General features: G+C 39.3%; 1 protein-coding gene across 4 annotated transcripts in view; it reads left to right on the top strand.

Moving 5' to 3' along the window:
- The window catches only part of tafa1b (TAFA chemokine like family member 1b), a 175,970-nt gene that overhangs the window by 136,390 nt on the left and 19,039 nt on the right, over window positions 1-20,541 (top strand). For all 4 annotated transcript variants that reach the window (XM_032548816.1, XM_032548817.1, XM_032548815.1 and 1 more), the window contains one exon: window positions 14,798-14,938. In XM_032548816.1, coding sequence (XP_032404707.1) covers window positions 14,798-14,938 — 141 coding nt within the window. The remainder of the gene's footprint in view (window positions 1-14,797; window positions 14,939-20,541) is intronic.

The raw sequence follows: 20,541 nt of genomic DNA, 5'->3' as shown, positions 1-20,541 counted from the left end.
CGTTTTGTCGGTCTGATGTCATCAGTGACAGTCAGGGACGGACGTGATGTCATCGATGACATCGCAGGCTGTTACCTCAGAAAAAATATTTTTTATACCTATGTTACATGTCTCAGCTGTATTGAAACAGTTGTAACAATCGATGTTTGTTTTGTTTTGTCTCTTCTTCTCCTTTCTTCCGAGTGGGAAGCCTGTAAACAACAACAGCTTTAGCGAACGAAGAACGACCGCCGTTTTCTTCCCCAAACTCTGTCTGTTTTATTACAAATTGTCAAAATCATGAAATCATGCAATCATACATTGAACATTCCTTTGTGCATTCATGTCCATGTGTCCTTCCGTTGCTCCAAAACAACCATATTCCATCTACTTCAATAAACAACATCAGCCCCCACCAGCTGTGACAGCATCCATGGGCCAAATCAAAACAATTCAACAATCGATTTAAATCTTACAGATTTACATAAAAAGAAAACTATTCCTCAAGTTCAGTGAAATTGTAAGGCTACTAATTTCTTTGAATTGTAATAACTTTGAAAAATTTAATCATATTATTAGTTCTATAATTTAATATGGGCATATTTAGAGGACTAGATCTAGCTTAAGCTAGTACAGTAGAATCAATTACAGGGTAGTAGGGGAAAAGTGGTAACGTCTATATAGGCCTGTCACGATAGCAAATTTTGCTGAGCGATTAATTGTCTCAAACATTATTGCGATAAACGATAATATTGTTTGAAGACCTTTTTACACTGAAAATGATGTAATAATGCATGCTATTTCCTGCCAAAGATAGATACAGTTTATTTTCAAAAGAACACTAAACACTTGAACTGATAAACAAAATAAACAAAACAACCAAAAACAAAAATAAAATGGATTCTCAGTCTCCATTAACAAAAAACTCACTTGGAAAAAAAAAACTAAACAACATAAAGTAAAAGTGGAAATAAATACTGCATTCAACCAAAAGAGTGCAGATTATGAAGTCTGTATATTATGTTGCCCTTCAGTAATAATTAGATTTAAATAGAGAAAATGGGCACATCGACTACCTGATGCAATAGTTCACACTACACGGTTTTTTTATCCTATTTTTCCCCTTACGACAATCTTAAAACGTTGGTCTTTCTAAGATTGTGTTGTGTGTTACCGTAGATCCTCGTTGCCGCTCCGATCTAAATCAGGGTTTTTTCCCCGACTGGGAACTTAACGCAGCCTGTTGAATGTGACAGGCAGCCAATCAGAAAGCGCGGATTCTCCTCCGTGTTTTCTGAGGGGAAATTACGTCCCAAACAGCTGACACGGCGCAACCCGAAGTCCAGCGGACATTGGAGATGATATGTGGAAACAACATTAATGTTTATTCAACATGCAAAGAATATAGAAATGACAAGAGGAGGAGTTGGAGCGAAATTGCTACCGCAGTTGATAAACCCGGTAACTTTTCAGCTGTTTGTTAACGTGACGTAAATAGGTTCTAATGATTTTCATTCAGTCAGGACTGACATTAGCCACATGCATTGCAGGTAGATTGTAGTAAAGCATTAATTAATGCCTGGTTTTAAAATTAGTTCACTGAACTTGTAGCCATTGTTTTGTGCCCATTGTTGGACACCACACGGCAGGAACGAACCCGATCGAACCGTTATACCAAGGATTTCTGTCGGCTAATGTGTGGTCTGTCACGTTTTGAAAATGGGCCGACAATCGGCCGACAGTTCTAAGATCGTATAGTGCGTGCTGGGCTTTACACTAAGGAAATGAGGAAGGGAGGAGTCAGTGGAGAGCACCGGAGTTGAGCTTTTTTTCATTCAGTCTCATTAGCTGAAAGAGAAAAAGGTCGGAAGAGACGATAGTGCCGATAATTAAAATGACGTCGATAGCTTTAATTTATCGTACGATTAATCGATTTATCGTTTATCGCGACAGGCCTACGTCTATAATAAATGTTTGAAACTGATGAGAACTGATTTCCGGTACATGTAACAGAGTAACTTTAACACTTCCTATCAAAAGATAACACAACCCGTCAGGATACCACCGAAATCTTAATAAGGTTGGGTCGGAGAGTGTATCGAAGTTTAGATACATGTAGCAAACTTCTATAACGGCTGTTTTACGACCGTTATAGCTACAAACCGTAATTATGAAACAAAATCACTCTTTTTCCCTCGAACGTCTAAACACGTCTAGCAAGTAATTACGAAATCAGCACCGAATGAACTTGTAAATTTACATTTTAGCGGGGACAGTTTCCACCAGCTTCACACTACTAACCTGCAAACAAGAACAGCTTTAGCGAACGAAGAACGACCGCCATCTTTTTCCCCAAACTCTGTCTGAGGCGCAAGGGGGAAAGGGGCGGGGCTCCTCACTCTAGGTCTCCTGGTGAAACGCTGTCTATAATTTGGCTCTAACAAAACTGGAAACATCAGTATGAGACCTGAAAGAGCGTAGGGACACCCTAGAGCAACGCATGGAAGGAGCAGAGAGTAGAAACGGTAGAAAGGTACTCAACTTTTTCTACTACTTTTACACGACTTCACAGGCCCTCGCATACAGGTGCTGGTGCGAGGGCCTTCACAGGCCAGGGCCTTCACATGCCTTCGCATCCAGGTGGCGGTGCGAGGGCCTTCACAGGCCAGGTCATTCAAGGATCGCTGGCCTTCACAGGCCCTCGCGTCCACGTGGCGGTGCGAGGGCCTTCACAGGTCATTCAAGGATCGCTGGCCTTCACAGACCCTCGCGTCCACGTTCGGTGCGAGGGCCTTCACAGGCCAGGTCATTCAAGGATCGCTGGCCTTCACAGGCCCTCGCGTCCACGTCCGGTGCAAGGGCCTTCACAGGCCAGGTCCTTGAAGGATCCCTGGCCTTCACAGGCCCTCGCGTCCACGTCCGGTGCAAGGGCCTTCACGGGCCAGGTCCTTGAAGGATCCCAGGCCTTCACAGGCCTTACCACATTACCACGTGGTCGTCTTATTCAAGCACTTCTGAAGGAACAGCCTGCGATGTCATCGATGACATCACGTTCGTTTTGTCGGTCTGATGTCATCAGTGACAGTCAGGGACGGACGTGATGTCATCGATGACATCGCAGGCTGTTACCTCAGAAAAAATATTTTTTATACCTATGTTACATGTCTCAGCTGTATTGAAACAGTTGTAACAATCGATGTTTGTTTTGTTTTGTCTCTTCTTCTCCTTTCTTCCGAGTGGGAAGCCTGTAAACAACAACAGCTTTAGCGAACGAAGAACGACCGCCGTTTTCTTCCCCAAACTCTGTCTGTTTTATTACAAATTGTCAAAATCATGAAATCATGCAATCATACATTGAACATTCCTTTGTGCATTCATGTCCATGTGTCCTTCCGTTGCTCCAAAACAACCATATTCCATCTACTTCAATAAACAACATCAGCCCCCACCAGCTGTGACAGCATCCATGGGCCAAATCAAAACAATTCAACAATCGATTTAAATCTTACAGATTTACATAAAAAGAAAACTATTCCTCAAGTTCAGTGAAATTGTAAGGCTACTAATTTCTTTGAATTGTAATAACTTTGAAAAATTTAATCATATTATTAGTTCTATAATTTAATATGGGCATATTTAGAGGACTAGATCTAGCTTAAGCTAGTACAGTAGAATCAATTACAGGGTAGTAGGGGAAAAGTGGTAACGTCTATATAGGCCTGTCACGATAGCAAATTTTGCTGAGCGATTAATTGTCTCAAACATTATTGCGATAAACGATAATATTGTTTGAAGACCTTTTTACACTGAAAATGATGTAATAATGCATGCTATTTCCTGCCAAAGATAGATACAGTTTATTTTCAAAAGAACACTAAACACTTGAACTGATAAACAAAATAAACAAAACAACCAAAAACAAAAATAAAATGGATTCTCAGTCTCCATTAACAAAAAACTCACTTGGAAAAAAAAAACTAAACAACATAAAGTAAAAGTGGAAATAAATACTGCATTCAACCAAAAGAGTGCAGATTATGAAGTCTGTATATTATGTTGCCCTTCAGTAATAATTAGATTTATTAACGCCTATTAACGTCTAAAAAACACAATTGCAAAATTCCATTAAATAGGAAACGAAATTAAAATGGCACTTGAATATGCTTGTTGTTCACACGGTAAGTCATTAGAAACCACGCCGCATCATCGTCCTCCTACCACTTCCTCGTCTTCCTCGTCATTTTCACCAGCAGCAACATCCGACAGTATAAAAAAAGATAGATAGATAGATAGATTGATCTTTATGTATGTAAGATGAACACACTGGGACAGCGGACATCATATGCTTAAAAGAAAAAAATGTCTAACATTTATATTTAGTTAAATATTAAATCTGCTTACCTTAACGACTTGCTGCTTTCTCTGGGCAGCTTGTCATGATGTTGCTGCAAATGATCATCTTTTGTAAGAGCATGACATTGGCAATGCTGCTCAGTCTGCCTTGCTCCAACAAGCGACTAAGTTTTTTTCTGTTGCATTCAAATAAAATCTTGTGTTCCCCCCTTCCTCCTCCCCCCCAAAAAAAATTGTTTCAGAGTGAGATTTGACTGCTTCTGTAAAATGCTAAATGTAGAAATCAGCAAAACAAAATCTGGTTTTCCAGATTCTGACTGACATATTCAGATGACTGGAAGTTGGTCAGTGACTCATAAAAGAGAAAAGTTTTCCCAGCCTTGCATGGAGTTTTATGCAGTTTGACAGATCTTTTGGAGCCGTCTTTAGGAGGTCCTCTGAGCAGCAGCTCTTGAGAATTCCACTTCAACTTCATTTCCGAGTCCCAAGGCTGACTGCTTAATGTAGCATAGTAAAAATCTGGATCATACACAAAAAAGTATGCAGACTATTCTTTTGTTTTATTCTTTCTCATCTACATAAATGTCTTTTATGTTCTCTCTGGGTTGTAATTCAGACACTATTATCATCATGGAAGCGACATTTCATTATGAATGCATAAAAAAACAAGCTGCAATTTTTATGCGTTTTTTTTATTTTTATTTTTTTTAATCTGGTACTGCCAGGAAAGAGGGGGAATTCGAGGCGTACAGTAAATGTGGGTTGTGTAGTTTTTGATGAAATATGTACACCTCATCTGCTGCCCAAAGACTTGAAAAGTTGTTCCCTGGCACAGGCGGCGAGGCTCTCGTTTGGAATCCACTTGACAGAGCTTTGAAGGCTGTTTAAACATTATCTTAAGTAATCGAGGGAGTGTTCACGAAGTTCAGACTTGATGTTTAAATAATGGAAAGCTAAATCCCGACGAACGTCATTAAACTTATATGCACAGGGAAAGCTGGCTCGCAGCCACTTTGAAGCCTCTTGAAGCGGATCGTTAATTCCCTCCCTTTTCTGTTTCTTTAAATGTTAAAAACAGAAAACTAATCAGGACAAACAGGACTTTTGTTTTATTTTCAACTATGGACTGAAACTTGCACATTAGAAAAAAAAAGGATGACGTGTTTTTTTGTTTGTTTGTTTGTTTGTTTTTTTGTTCACTATACATGATTTCACAGCAAGAAAAGTTGACCAAAAAAATGCAAAAGCTTTTCATAAAAACTTTGTGCCGCTTCGAAGAGATTTTGATGCCTGTGAGTCTCAATTTGTCTTTAAAATCTGAATATTTTCAGCATTAATTTTGAACTTCAGCTGTTGCTCTGCTTCGTGAGAAATAAAGATCTCTGTGTCAAATTTTACATTTCCGTAACTCTACATATGTCTGCACCTATTTGCCTGACGATGGGAATCGCAGCTCCTGCTGCTGCCTGAGATGAACATCGGAAATGAGCCGTTCTTAGGCAGCAGATAGCAGTCGGTCACACAGAGGGACTGGGGAACGACAGCAAGCCCACGGACAGGGAGAAACTGTGAGCAAGGCTGGACGAGATGGAGATGTAGTACCTGGCGGCTTGGCGAAGGAAAACAGGCACAGCAGCAGGCAGACGAGAACAGCGAGTGTGCGCTGATTAAGTTGTTGTGGCGAGTCCTTGAGAAGCTTTACATTCTCCTGACTGCTGTGTCCATTTCCTCACCAATGAGTCATTAGTTAACTGTTGCGGCGAAGAAAGGCGGAGAGATAAAGTGAGCGAGTGTTAAGAGATTTGCGGTCGATTTCCAATAAACGATTTTAAAAAGGAATAGTTCTTTCTAGACTTCCTGTTGTCAGTGGTCATTTTTTATCTTAGAAGCAGAGGTGACGTTCCACTGTGTGCGAGAGCAGTTGCTATAAAATAAGTTTGTTTACAAAATTGACGTTTTAACCTTGTCTCTATCACCCTATTTTACTAATTTGCCTGATTGACAAGGTTATTATTATTAACTGTAAGTATCAGCCTTTGTCTGTATTCCCTGGAAAATGCAGACCTTCACCTCAACTCTAAGATTTCCTAAAGGTTGCCGCCAACACTTTTAAATATTATGTTGCATAATAAATATAGATTTAAACTGGAGATCTATCAATATGATATTAATATCTCTGTTTGTCCCGATATTGACAGATAATCCTGGGTCAGATGTCATGACAATGTGCCTGGTCCATAAAGGAAAATATCTTCTAACTCTATGTTTTGTGTTGTCGTGTATTATTATTTATTTTACATCATATTTAGAATTCCTAATTGTAATTTCTGGAAGAGGTTTTGTTACAGTTTATTTTCTACATGTTTGACCAAAGCCAGTCAACCTATTGTTTTCTGTGAATTTGCTTCTATATTATTTATTTTACATGGGCTGTTACACTCCTAAGTGCACTGGAGTATGAACAATTTAAAGCTGTGTTGTTTTTACATGTTGGACCAGGTTTGTGAAGCTATCAGGGTATTTAATTGTGCCGTACTGATGCAGCGTCATCAAATAAAACTGTAATTCAGTACATTTATGTCTGTGTTTTAAAAAAAATTAAAACATTTTAAGTCGATTCAGCTCTTTTTCTCTGTACTGGATCGGTATCGGCTGATACTAAACGTCATATGTCTGTATCGGAAGTGAAAAAAGGGGTTCATTCGTAGTTTAAATTTAAAGTAAAAGAAGAAAGCAATTTGGTTGCGGTATGTTCAGCATTGATGGTACTTTTAAACTCCGTCTGAACATTGCAGAAGGAATCAAGTCTCACCTGCGTTTCTTCAAACTGCTGTTGACCAGTTTTGCTTATCCGGTTGGAAGTTGCATCCTCTGTTTCTCAGCCAGTAGGAAAGTGGTCTTCTGCTGCTGTAGCCCATCTGTTTCAAGGTTTGACACGTTTTGCCTTTAGCAGAGGTAATTTACAAGCTCACACTGTCATCTTTGCAATATCTAGACCCCCAAATGCACTGAGGTGCTGCTCTATGCTTAGCTCACATTGTGCTGACAAGCAATTAAAATCGTGTCTCTTACAAAATGGCCACTGAGTGAATATTGACCTTCGGTTTTTTCTGTGACTTCTTTTCTACAAGAAAAACCATCTAACCATGCATCCTGTTTCCTTAACAACAATATTCACGCCATAGAGCGTTGCTGTCTGCAAAACCTTAAAGTGCTCGGATATGGCGTGTCGGTGAACTTTCTGTATAAAACTCAAATTCATTTGACTCCAGTCAGCAGCTGCTTTCTTCTTTGCCGCTCTGGTAGAATTGATTGCAGATGGTGAGCCTGTGATTGCTGCTTTTTGCCACTCTGCACATGTTACGGTGCTTGTTTCTCAAGTTAAACCAAGATATAAAGTTTTTAAATTATTTGTATTTTCCCAGTTGTGGGGATGTCGTTTCCGGTATGCAGTTTGTTTTGTCTAAAATAAAATTGCCACTTTGATTTCTGCGCTTATGAAGCCTTTAGCCACCACAGAGTAATTTGTTATGCTGCTGTGACCTTGAGAACAGGTGCAGAAATAACACAGTCAGCAGCTGTGTGTTAGACTTACATCACGTGTCAAACTCAAGGCCCGGGGGCCAAATCCGGACCGCCACGGCTTTTTATGTGGCCCTCTGGAGTCTGGAGGGACACATCAATAGAACTGTCACAATAACAGTGTGCTTAAATATTATTTTATCAATCAATTTGAAGCAGTTTGTATCTGTTTTCTGCCAAACTGCACCAATTGGTCACCCCAGTATTTTTGTGAATTATCACGTAAATTCACACAAAATCAACAAATCCCGACACTTTTTCACGCTAATGCATAATTGTGAGTTTATTGCAGATTTTTCACAAAAAATCTGCCAAACATTTTTGGGGTCAAAGTGACTATTTATTCCCACCTGCAGGTGGCAACATTTCTTCCTTCTATTTCTACTAAACAGCTGCCTCAGCTTTATGTCAATGTGGCGAGTAATAAAAAGTTGCATTTACCTTCATACATAAGTGCAAATATTTCTAAATTACTACCACAGACACTTTTTTATTGCGGATATAAAAATCAATTGTGAAATCTTGGAGTGACTGAAAATATGTTCAGTATAATTTAATTTTAAGAATTGATTTATATTTTAACAGTTTAACGTTTTTTATCAATACATTATTAAATGTATTGATAGCCGGCCCTTTAAGATCATTCGTGATCTTGATTTGGCTCAGAAGGAAAATGAGTTTGACTGACCTGACTTACATTATCTGCAGTTTTAAAACAAGCAAACCGGCCTCCACTGACTATGATTATGACAGCGACAACGCTTCGCATCTCACCCAGGCGTTTCAGATGTCGGGTTTTATGATTTGCAGAAACACTTTTGGTGCGTACAACCTACTTCTCACTTTCCTAAAACCTCTCAGGTGTGTAATTTGTCCATCAGTCACAAAATCACCAGCACTCATGTCAAATTCTCGGGAGAAATAAAAAAAAAAAAGATGTTCTCCGGCAGTTAGCATTTCTCTATCACTTTGAGAGCCTCATCATCAAGGACAGCGGTAATTCCAGGCTGCGTGACAGATGTTGGAGCCTAGTTGTGCAGAAAGTGTGCTGAGAGACTGTTTACGCTTCTTTTTTTTCCCTTCCTCTTCTTCGAAGTGGATTTATTCTTCTCGGAAGTGGGGGGGGGGGGACATGGTGCGTTTAACTTTTGAATCCCCTGCAGGTCAAAATGTGGTAATTGAAAACCAGCATTAAAAAGCCCACAGAAAATGTTATCACAGACAGAATCCTCCTGCATAAACACTGCACATGTGATGTCTTTTCAGACAATAGATATACGTATATCATCAGTGGCTTCATCAGTCTTTCCAGTAAATATTAATCACTATGCAGCATTCTGTCATTCAAAGATGGATCATTTTATACTGTGTTAGAGTTGCACTGAGGGATTTAGTGACTATTTTCCTCAAGGAGGAATTGGCCAGTATAGGATTTTTATGCAATGCCCCTGTAAAAAAAACCCCATGATTTTAACTTTAAATCTCAGACTTAAAACAAAAAGAGAATTTAAAATAAACAAAATATCTTACTTTACTGCTGCTAAGACAGCACAGCTCATTGCAGGTATATTACTGTATCTGGTGGCATGGTTTCTGTTGTTGAGACTTGAGTGTTGACAGTCAGTCGTTCATAAACTACTGAGTGGGGGTGGGGGGTTCAACAAAAGATTTTTGAGAATATCCAGAATATTATGCTACTTCAGTCACAAATAATCAAAATGTATCTATCGCTGCAACAAAAAACAAAAGTCATTTTAAAAGTTTTCCAACAAGTGAACACAAAAATATGCTGTGGACACTCGTTGAAATTAGCAGACAAAATCCTGCACATGGCATTTCGCGTGGAGATAGAGAAATGGAAATTAACCCTAGTGAGCAGCACAATTTAGATTTACATTTGTTTTAAAAAAAAAGTGAAAACTGCAGAGACTTGTCCTTCGGTTTTCCTAACTTTGTGCTAAAATCCTAATCAAACACATTCAAATCTGTGGCCATAATGTGGAAAAAGTTCAAGGAAAATGAATATATTGTATATGCAAATTTGGATTTTTAAAATACTCCTCATTCCAAAACCTCACAGTCTCCAAATATCATCTAATGATGAAGCGCAGCTTGTTTTTTCCCTTCCATTCCTACTTCCTATATTTATCTCCACATTTTACAACCTTCCTCATTACCGCCTCGTAATTGGCCATTGGGCTAAGCTGAAAACAATGAAGCATTGATTTCCTTAAACGTAATCACCGCATCCAGTCGTTTAATGACTGCTGTCACTGCAGGACGTGGGGAGAAAAATGACCAGCCGATGGTCCCATCGATGCCCTTCACCTTCCCTCACCAAAGGCTAGAGTGCACAGCCACCCACTCCATCTTAGCAAGTTAGTTTAACCCTCTTAGCCGCCTGACAAGTTCCAGGCACTGCATCCATTAGGAATGCGGTCATGTCTCCAGTTGTTTTTGCCCAGTACTGCACTGGAACGTGCCACACGATTGCTAATGCACTTTTAGGGGGAGACCAAACACATCTGTTGTGAAGTATCGCGTGGCGTCGCACGCTTAAGTACACGTAACATACACATTGAGATGCACAAATCAGAAGGTAGTTTACCTCGCTCTGGGCTCCCGGGATCCTGAGTGGGATTAAGTGTAGTTCAAGTGGCCATTTGTTGTTTAAGTGCCTCTTGTGACAGACTCACTAAAGTAATCATGGAACAATTTACCCTGCACTCTGCTTCACATACCAGATGGTTCACACCTAATGTCCACCTGGCTGGATCTTACACCGCTGATATACACACACTGACATGTTTGGGTGTGTGTGTGGGCGGGTGTGTGTGTGTGTGTGTTAGGACTGTTCATTAAGTCTGTAATTTAGGGGGTTTGTTACATCCACATTAATCACATTCTCAGGTCTTCAACACACCAAATCCATGTTTATTTGGTTAACTATATCAAATCAGTTTGCTGTAAACCCACGCCCATGATGTTAAGTTGTGTTTAGCATTACTGCATAACATGAGCAGGCAGACAAAAGATGTTTATGACGTGGGTTATTAATATTGTTTAGTATTGATCCACTCCCGCCCCCATCAATAAAACGTAGCAAAACATTACCCACAACACGGGAGCTCAACATGCACGTCGCAGTCTACAAAGCAGAAAACTGTGTTCATGCAATAGAGTCAATATATAAAATGCAGAAATTGTTGTTGCCATCATATGAGTTCACATTCTGAATGGCCATTGCAATATTCAGCCGTCGGGTCGGAGTCACGCTGCAGCAGATGTCCGCACCTGCCAGGGTTTATAACCCCCAAAATGTTAAAGGTTGCTAAGGGTGTTGGAAGCACAGCTGGGCCTGAGAGAAATTAGCACAATGTGGATTTACTGCAGCTGATTCTGGCAGGGAGGTATTTACCAATAACATTACAATTATACAATATTATTAAATGATTCAATCCTGATTAAAAAAAAGCCAACTTTACCCACAAGAATCAATCAGTTAGAAGAAGCATGCAGTCATATTCAAGAAGTTACAGCATGTTTTCTGATGAGTCGCTTATCAGATTAGAAGTATGTAGATTTAGAAAATAACCTTTAAGACTGTAAACATTCTTTTCATTAAGCCCTCGTGTTTGACTTGTTCTGATTTAATATCTTAAATGTCGCTTTCATTTGCTTCAAGTGGAAAATCCTCATAATTAACAGAAATAAAGGCTTTCAAACATCTGTCCTTGTCCATTCGGTTAATCATATAAATGAACTTTTTAATAACATAATTTATTAAACGAGTCTTTGCATTGGAAGTGAGTTGTCTGTATAGTTAAAAAAAGATTCTTAAAAACTTCCTTCAAGAAGTAGCAAAATACTACAAGTGCTGCCCTTGCTGACCATTTCCTTCACTTTGTAACCACGGCATATCCATCGTCTTACTGCTACTTCCGAAAGGAAAAAATACATAACTTCATGAAGCTCTGATCATCTCGAACTTGGTTTCTTCAGAATGATGAAATTTTTGTATGATAAAACGCCCCGTCACCAGATCTCATCCAACAGAGCGCATTTGTGATGTGGTGGACCAAGAGGTAGGCATAATGGTCGGGCCACTGAGAAACCTACGGGAGTTTTAACTTGCAACCATCTGTACTATATTGTCACCTTTGCTCATAACTGCTTATAGATAGAAAATTAATGTTGTGGAGTGAAAACTGTGGGTAAACATGTCAGCAGTCACAAAAAACTAATCAATAATAATCGATATCGACTGAAACGCTTATATTGTGATCATGTCGTCAATCCCTACATCACACTTAGCAAAATCAGAGACCTATATCAATCTTTGGAAGCAAGTCGTGTGATTAATACGTAACATACATTCATACAGTCAACATACAATGTTCTGTTCAGTGGGAGATGTTCTTTCGGCACAAATTGTCCAGATTTCACACCAGCTTCCTTTGCGGAGCAGCATCTCTCTCAGCGTATTTGATTATAGCAGTTGTTTGAGGTTTGCCGAAGAGCATCTGCTTCTAGTTTAATTGAAATTCTAAAAAGTCTAAGAGAAATGTGTGGGTTCTGCAGGCCAGAAAGCACATTCCTGTGTGTGTTTTCCATGTCCTGCTTCTTCCTGCCCAGAAACGTCTAACGAGAAGGCAGAGAGAGTGATCCTAATACGGGGCGGCAGCTGGGTCCGGCAGGACTGCAAATGTTTGTCTTGTAATCCGGAACTACTTGGACTTTGGTCTTGCCAAGACAGACATTGATGAAAATGGAAGAAGAAAACTGTTGCCAAACTCGTCCAGACTGCCTGGTGCTCAGTTCCGTAATTTGTGATCCAAGTCATTTTAAATATTTGCACAACCCGCCTGGGCAGAGAGAAACAAACTGTTTCTTTTTCTTATTTTCATGCTAGCAGAAGTAAATGCCTCTTCCTTTTTGCAGCAGAAAACCCTCTTTAAAATGCTGCATTGTCAACTGATATAATGCACTACACAAATTATTTTCTCTCGGTTTTCTACTCGGTATATTGAGTGGAATATATTAGACTCTCCTTTTCCTGTCTGATGCCTCGTCGTGGGATGAGCTCCAGTTTTAATTGCTGGATGCTGCCGTCTGTTGCTGTGGCTGTCACAAGAAGATAAAGAGTTTTTCCTGGGGCCGGTAGGAGAGGGGAGAGCAGTGATGAAGGGCCTTTCTCCTGCAGCTCTGCTGGCTGCATTAGCCCCATGTGTTATAATTGTGTGAAGAGGGCACTTCCAGTGGCTACCTCATTACTCACCGGCATGGCCAGTCCCTGGCAGGAAGACACACCTTGTCCTTTAGCTCTTTCTCTCAGCCTGTCTCACTCATTTCAGGGTGTCCCTCAGCTCCATCACCCAGGCGCCCTCCCTGGGGTAATCCTCCCTACCGTTATTTTGACCCACTAGTGCCATTTTCTCATATCACCTTCTGCGTTGGCTGAATTTTTTTGACATCCTCCTTTGTCAAACTGGGGCAGATTGTGCAACATTTGCTCTCACTGTCAACTAGGTTTTGGAGTTGATGCTTTAGTGCTTTGATGCTGAGATTGCTCGGGCACGGGTCGGCTTTCGAAGTTTTAATGACTAAGTGGTGCTCAATGCGGAGACAAATTGGTGCCTGGAGGTGGTAATCACACATTTCAGAGAATTTTACGGGAACTTTATAATACGGACCCACACAAAGGAGCATGTAATTTAGTACGCAAGAGGACTGGGGCCACTGAAGTGAAAAAGAAATAAAACTCTGACTTCTCTTCATAATTCTGACTTTAAACTCAGAATTGTAATTTTATGTCAATCTCTGTCAAAATCCAAGTAAATGACCAAACATTCTCAGGAGTATGTCAGCCGTGTTGTTGGATAAGGTCAAGTAATTTTGTTTTTGTAGCACATTTTCAGTAACAAATCAATTCTAAACATTCATGAGTTAGAGAAAATACAAACAAAGTAACTAAAGAAAAGCAAGAGAAAAATAAAAATATATAACTACATGTTGGTTCCCCATGTTTAATAAGAATAAGAGTTTATAAACTAGTAGGGGTTTCTCTGGATTTTTGATCTGATAAAACTAGATGTTGGTTCTCCATGTTTGATTCTTTAAAGTAGATGGGCTTAAATGTTGACCTAAGGTAATAAGTAGTTTCTCTAGATAAAGTTTCTCTGGATTCTAAGTTTGTTAGCATATAGAAATAAATCACATAACGGCTTCCTCCTTGTTATTGGATTTGTAAACCTGCACTTTATCCACACTGAAAACCTGTCCCAAATGTATTTGGTAGATTTGAGTTTTAAAACCAGATATTCCTGATGGTGCATAAACAACGTAGACAACTCTGATGCTTAAAGAAGAAAAAAAAAAAAAGTCAAAATCTTGAGGAAAAGGGTCCAAACCGCGAAGCTGCCGAAGTTTCACTGAAGCAAAACGTCAAAGTTCTTGGGGTGTGAATACATTTTGTTAGACTTTAAATGTTTGATCATATTGATAACATATGTGAGGCAGATTAAAAATAGAGAAATGGACACGTCAGTAAATGTGCGATGTTCTTCACGAGAGTCATCATGAGCTGATTGGTATGAAGTGAGGACAGCCAGCCCTGAATGAGAGGCAATTTGATGACATAATTGAGATTCCTTGAGGGCCAATTTGTTACACATGCTTACAGTGCAAGTGCCTGATGATTGTACTGCTGTTAAGCTGACATAATATAATGAGTAGTAGCTGAGTTTTACCAAGCTCCTCTCTCATTCCCGCTATGGCTGCTTTCTAGGGGAGTTGCTTTTGAAATGTGTTGGTAAATTGTAAATGAGAATCGCTCTTTTTCTCTCATATTTACTTGCTTATGTTTCTGCTTGTGTCTCTGCAGAGGGAGGAACTTGTGAGGTGATTGCCGCTCACAGGTGCTGCAACAAGAACCGCATTGAGGAGCGTTCGCAGACGGTCAAATGCTCCTGTTTGCCCGGGAAAGTGGCCGGAACGACGCGCAACAAACCCTCCTGCGTGGACGGTGAGAACATCTAATGTCTTCTAGTGTAACGTTGTGGCCACTGACAATTTATGTCTGCAGTTCTGTATCGTATGCTTGATAACTGTTCATAGTAAATGTCCTAATACATGTAAAAGATGTAGATTTATCCAAGATAAAAAAACAACAAAAAGTTGTAAGGTCCACAAAGATCCTTATAAGTAGAAAACACAGACTGAAACTCAAAGATTTTGTTCATTATGACAAAATAATGACTAATTTCATCCTTTTTACAGTTGTGACATAACAGAGAGTTGATGTTTGGTTTGTTTGAGAGCTGAAAGTTTAGATAACAATGGTAAATGTGATGACTTATTCATATATTTACACTGCACTGGTGGGTGAAAACAACAGATAACTTTTTCAGAAGTGTCTTTAAGCACTCGGGGAGAAACAGAGGAAAAGTTGAATTTGTTTAAATCAAAGACAAATGTTATCTCTTTAGCCAGTCATCATTTCCATCTCCTACAGCAGCAGCATCTCTGTGACCGAGTTGCTGAGTCTTGACAAAATATCTCTAAGTCAGGTGTGCAGCGGACTGAATTATTTTATTTCATTCTTTCTCCAGTGAGTTTTATAGAAATAGTAATAAAAACATAACTGTTGCCCTAACAGATCCGGACTTATATTTGTAATTAGTTGACAATGTGGTGAGCTGTTGTGTAACCCATCTACTGAAAACATCCTAGTAATTCAAAGGTCCCGACCTTCTTCCACATTTTGTTATTTTCGTCACTTAACTGCAGGGTTAGAGCCGAGACGGTTTTCACTGTGCGTATTAATGCACTTTAATGTATATGTGATGTTTGAACTATTATGTAGATATAAGCGTTTTAGCTTATTTGAAGGCGGCTATGGTCCCTAAACCGCTGTCCACTGTTTCAGCCCATGAAACAGATTTAAAATAGAAGATAATTCTAATTTTGGACTACTACGGCCTTTTCCTGCAGTGGTTAACGCCCTCTCAACAAAACCTGTTTAGCTTCTTCACAAAATACACAAGATTTCTTTGTTTTCTCCCATTTTTAGTCAGACTTTTGTTGGCAGCCGCCTACTCTTTCCCTGTTTGCCTTGCAGTGTGGGCAGCTGTTGTCAGTGCTGCAATAGCTTCTTTTGCTTCATGATCTTCTGCCACAGCCTCCACAACCTGTTGTGGATGTGCACACGCATCAATATTTATAGAAAACCCAACTTTCTCTCCCCCAAAAAACAAACACAAGAACACAAAGAAAGAGTTTAGGTTCAATTTGTTTGGTAAGGGCCAAAGGAGTTAAGAGAAGTCTATGTTTTCCAAGACAGCTTTAATTTGAAGTTGCTCAAAAAAAATCTTTCCAAAAATCATGTCAAAAGTGCAATTACACATGACTAAAGTTGGAATTAGCCTTTTTTGGATTTAAGCTCGTTTTCTTTCAATGATCATTAATTAAACCACAAATTATTCAAATGTGATTTTATTTAATAATTCTTTTCCTGCCTGCTGATATTTATAATGGGGGAAATTCAGTGGAGTGTGAGGGGAAAGCGGTGCCGTGCTTCTGGGCACGATGAGAGGAAGAAGATGATCCGGTTCAGCAGCTGAACACCGAGCACGTTGCAGATCACATCGCTTTAGGCTACTCACACTGATGGAAATGAATAACTAATAAACAGGCAGAAAAGCTTCGGGCTAATGCACCTGGATTACCTCGGCTGAAAAATAAAACACAAACACACACAATCAGAAAAAGGGCAGCTTTTCATGGTGGGGGGTGTTGGGAGGAATTTTAAAGGAAAAGAAACAGGAAGTCTCACAAGTCTGCCGTGACAAAAATCTGATGCCCTTTTACTCCACAGAGCTCGTTTATCGCTCCTCGGTCTTTTCACCTTCACCTCGAGAAAAAGATCAAAGTTATCTCTCTAAGTGCCCTCTTGAAAAGAAGAGACATCGAAATGTCTTCATTACACAGTACGTGGCAGGCAGAGTGTGCGGTGCCACAGCTGACACTCCGAAGGATCCTGGAAGTTGAAGTAGAACAACTCGTCAGCACTGGGTGTACAAGGAGCCTCTGATCTGCTCTCACAGCAGAGGTGAGAAACCTGCGGCTCCAGAGCCACATGTTGCTCCTCATCCGCCCCACAGCGCCTCCTGTCAGCCGAAACCAAGAGGCACACACAAAGAGCGAACGTTTAGACATAAAGAAAGTAGGATAGACTGGTCAGACTACCTGTTTTATGCAACAGCTCTTCAAATTTGCACAGAATTAGATTATTTGTAGGAGGACTACTTTTATGTATTTTGGTGCTTAGATGGTTGAAAAGCAAAGCCATTATTTCAGTAGGTAGGCCATTTTTATTCATCTTTAGTTGATATGGTAAACATTGGGCATTTACTGTACTGTTTCATTTATCATGATAAATTTCTTATCAGGATAAGAATTTTAATTTATTGTCGTCACAATAAATCAGATGAATTCCGATGAATATTTGAAACCTCCCAAAACTGTCTGTGTCGTTGAGGTTGGGGGTTTTACTATTTTATCAATAAATATCAATACATTTTAAAAATACCTGTGAAGTTTAGTGATACTAATCACACTTATTTATGCGACTGGTGTCCTAAATATGCACATTTCAAACTGGTATGTTTTCCAAGAGCAGCGTTTGTGTTTGTGTTGGCCGTGTCATGCAGTCACATCTGTACAGTTACCTAAAAAATAAGCAACAAATAGTTCTTATCGTCACATTCATCATTATCATAATAGTACCACAAAATATTCTGATAAAATTTTAAGTCCATATTGCCCACCCCTGTTGTAAAGATAAGAGAATCAGAATATACATTATTGATCCCTAAGGGGAAATTGCTTATTTGTTGATAAGCCAGTCCATCCAAATATTAGAAAATAAAAATATAACCACAAGCAATATAAATATATTTTTAAAAACTATGTACACAAGTGTGATATTATAAGTAATTCAGATATGACTTAAATATAAAATGAAGTAATAAAATAAAACAAGTATGTACATTGAAATATGTTAATCTATAAAGAAATCTAAAAATGGCTCCAGAGTAAACTTAGACTTATAGGCTATAATGTGTACAATGTGACATTTCAATAAAAATTTAACAATAAAGCTAATTCAATACAATATTTCTTTACAAAAACTAAGACGTTTTTTTTGTTGTTGTTTTTTTTTTTCAATTAGAGTCGAGCAAGTTTTGTTGCTCTTGACGAATTCTTGTAGCAACCAAAATGTCTCGTGGGATCAGGAAGGCTGCTGGCCCTGCCCAATATTATTAGTCCCTTGTGTTTCAGTGATGACTAAATATTAGCATTTTATTTCTATTCCTATCGTCTCTATCATACATCATTTCACCACCGGCTGAGCTAAGGCTGACACGGGTATTTTGGATCCACTCGGTTCTGTTTGATGTTCATGCGTCCCGGTAAGTGCTATCATGGAAGGTCACTTCTGATTTAGACGATGAATCTGCATTCGTCTTGTTGGCAGACAGTGGAGACAATACTGTCACCGCAACTTCTTGTCAAGCATTTCTGGGCTGCTATACGGTGGTTTGAAAAAGATTTGTGTGAATTCTTAAAGTTGGTGTTGAGCCGTACCTCTATAGTCTCTTGTTTCTGGGCCCTGTGGATTTTTCTCACTTCCAGTCCAGCTGCCGTTCACAGAATATTTAACTCACCTGTTTGTTTATTAATTACACCACCTGAACCCTTGCATTACAGCACCAGGCCCAATGAATATCTCAGAGAACTTACAGCACTCAGAAGCATTCAGTCTCGGTTGTAAATTCGCTGCTCCTGGTCTGGACAGATGCAGCATTAAAGCTGAAACCTTTTTAACCGCAAATAACTTACAGGTGAAAAAAAGCAGTTTTATTGGTCTCGGAATAAGGACGCCCAACGAGACTCGACAGAGGTATGCAAATCAGACAATTTGACATGGAGGGTTAGGCGCTGCGGTGAACGTTTCATGCCTCTCTGCTTCAAGCTCACCCAGGGAGCGAAGTCTTGCTGTGTGTATTGATCAACAAGCACTTTCAGAAGGCAAGGTGATAAAAATAAAGATGACAAGTCACTGAGCTGTGCTGCTACATTATTGAGCACAACTACCCCCTCTGAGTTATGCTAAGTTGAGCTGTTAATCGTTTTTTACTTCTCTGAGTTGGACCCTGTTTGGGTAATGTTCTTGATTCCTTGGTTTTCAATCACAATTGAGACTCTTTGATATTTCTTCAGCATATAACTGCAGTTTAAAGGTGTACAAAGTAATTGCATGGCTAAAACACACACATACAGTACCTTGCACTTTTTAAACATTTTGTCATGTTGAAAGTGCAAATTTTAATTCATTATTTTTATTTTATCCACCCATTTTGTTTTAGGGTTAAAGGATGGCTGGAGTAAATCTCCAGAAATTAGTGGACAAGAGCTGTGAGAGACAGAGACAAACAATCATTCAAATTCATTTCAGCTCAATCCAAAAAATGCTTTATTGACCCCAAAGGGAAATTAAATGTTGTTGAAACTCATATTAATTGAAAATTCGTCAAAGAGTTGTTGTAGTGGTCTGTATTACAGCAAATTTGTAGAAGCTTCTGACTGAAGCTATTCTGTATCTTCTGACTGAAGAGAGTGTCTTAGCAACGATGCAAAGAAGAACTGTACCTCTGTTCAGAGTTTTAAGTGGTAAACTACTAAAAAGTAGCTCAAATGTTAAGTCAAATTAAAAAACTACTTTTTTTTTCCTCCTGAAAAAATCTGAAATCTGACATGCTTTTGACTCAATATTTCGCAGAGCTACATTTCTCTTTAATTACAACTGCATGTCTTTTTGCAGTCCAACTTCACACTGTTTTCCATTGTTGTCACAAAGGAACTCGAGTTTAGTCAGACTGGATGGAGAACACTGATGTTTTAGGTCTGCACTTTGACTGGGCCACTCTAGCACATTGATTTTGCTTTGATCGGATCCGTTATATTCTAGCTTGCTGCGTGATTTGAGTTGCTCTCCTGGAAGGTGAACCTTTCCTCTTAAGTTATTTGTGTTCAGGGTTCATGCAGGCCAAAAAGTTCTCCTTTTTTGGTCTTAATCCAACCGAATATTCTCCTCTAGATTCTGTGCATTTGTGAGATGTTCAAATACGGGTTTCATGACCTGACCTAACCCTGCTTTAAACTTCTGAACAGCTTGATTCCTGACGTTTCTGCTGTGTTCCTTGCTTCCATTATTCTTCTTCTATCTTTTATCTTTTGTCTCCCAGCCTTCAAAGGACTGCTGTCTTTTGCACTGAGATAAAAACTACATCTGTGTAATTTTATCTCCTTTTGCTCTTTTTACTAATTAGGCGACCACTGAGGGTCGTTGTTGCGGTGATTCAGATTGAGATCTTTATCCATGTCCGAAAGGGCAATTAATTTTATAGAAAGTCGCAATAAAAACAATGCACCAACTATTAATATATAACTTGCGGTCATTTCTCTAAATTCCTCTGCTTCAACCAACAGAGGTTAAAAACACAAAACCTGTCAATCAGAAACATAGAAGAGCCAGTAGGACTAAAAAGGTGAACATTAAATAAA

Source organism: Xiphophorus hellerii, chromosome 20, assembly GCF_003331165.1.
Source record: "Xiphophorus hellerii strain 12219 chromosome 20, Xiphophorus_hellerii-4.1, whole genome shotgun sequence".
NCBI lineage: Eukaryota > Metazoa > Chordata > Actinopteri > Cyprinodontiformes > Poeciliidae > Xiphophorus > Xiphophorus hellerii.
This window is presented reverse-complemented; position numbering and strand designations above follow the sequence as displayed.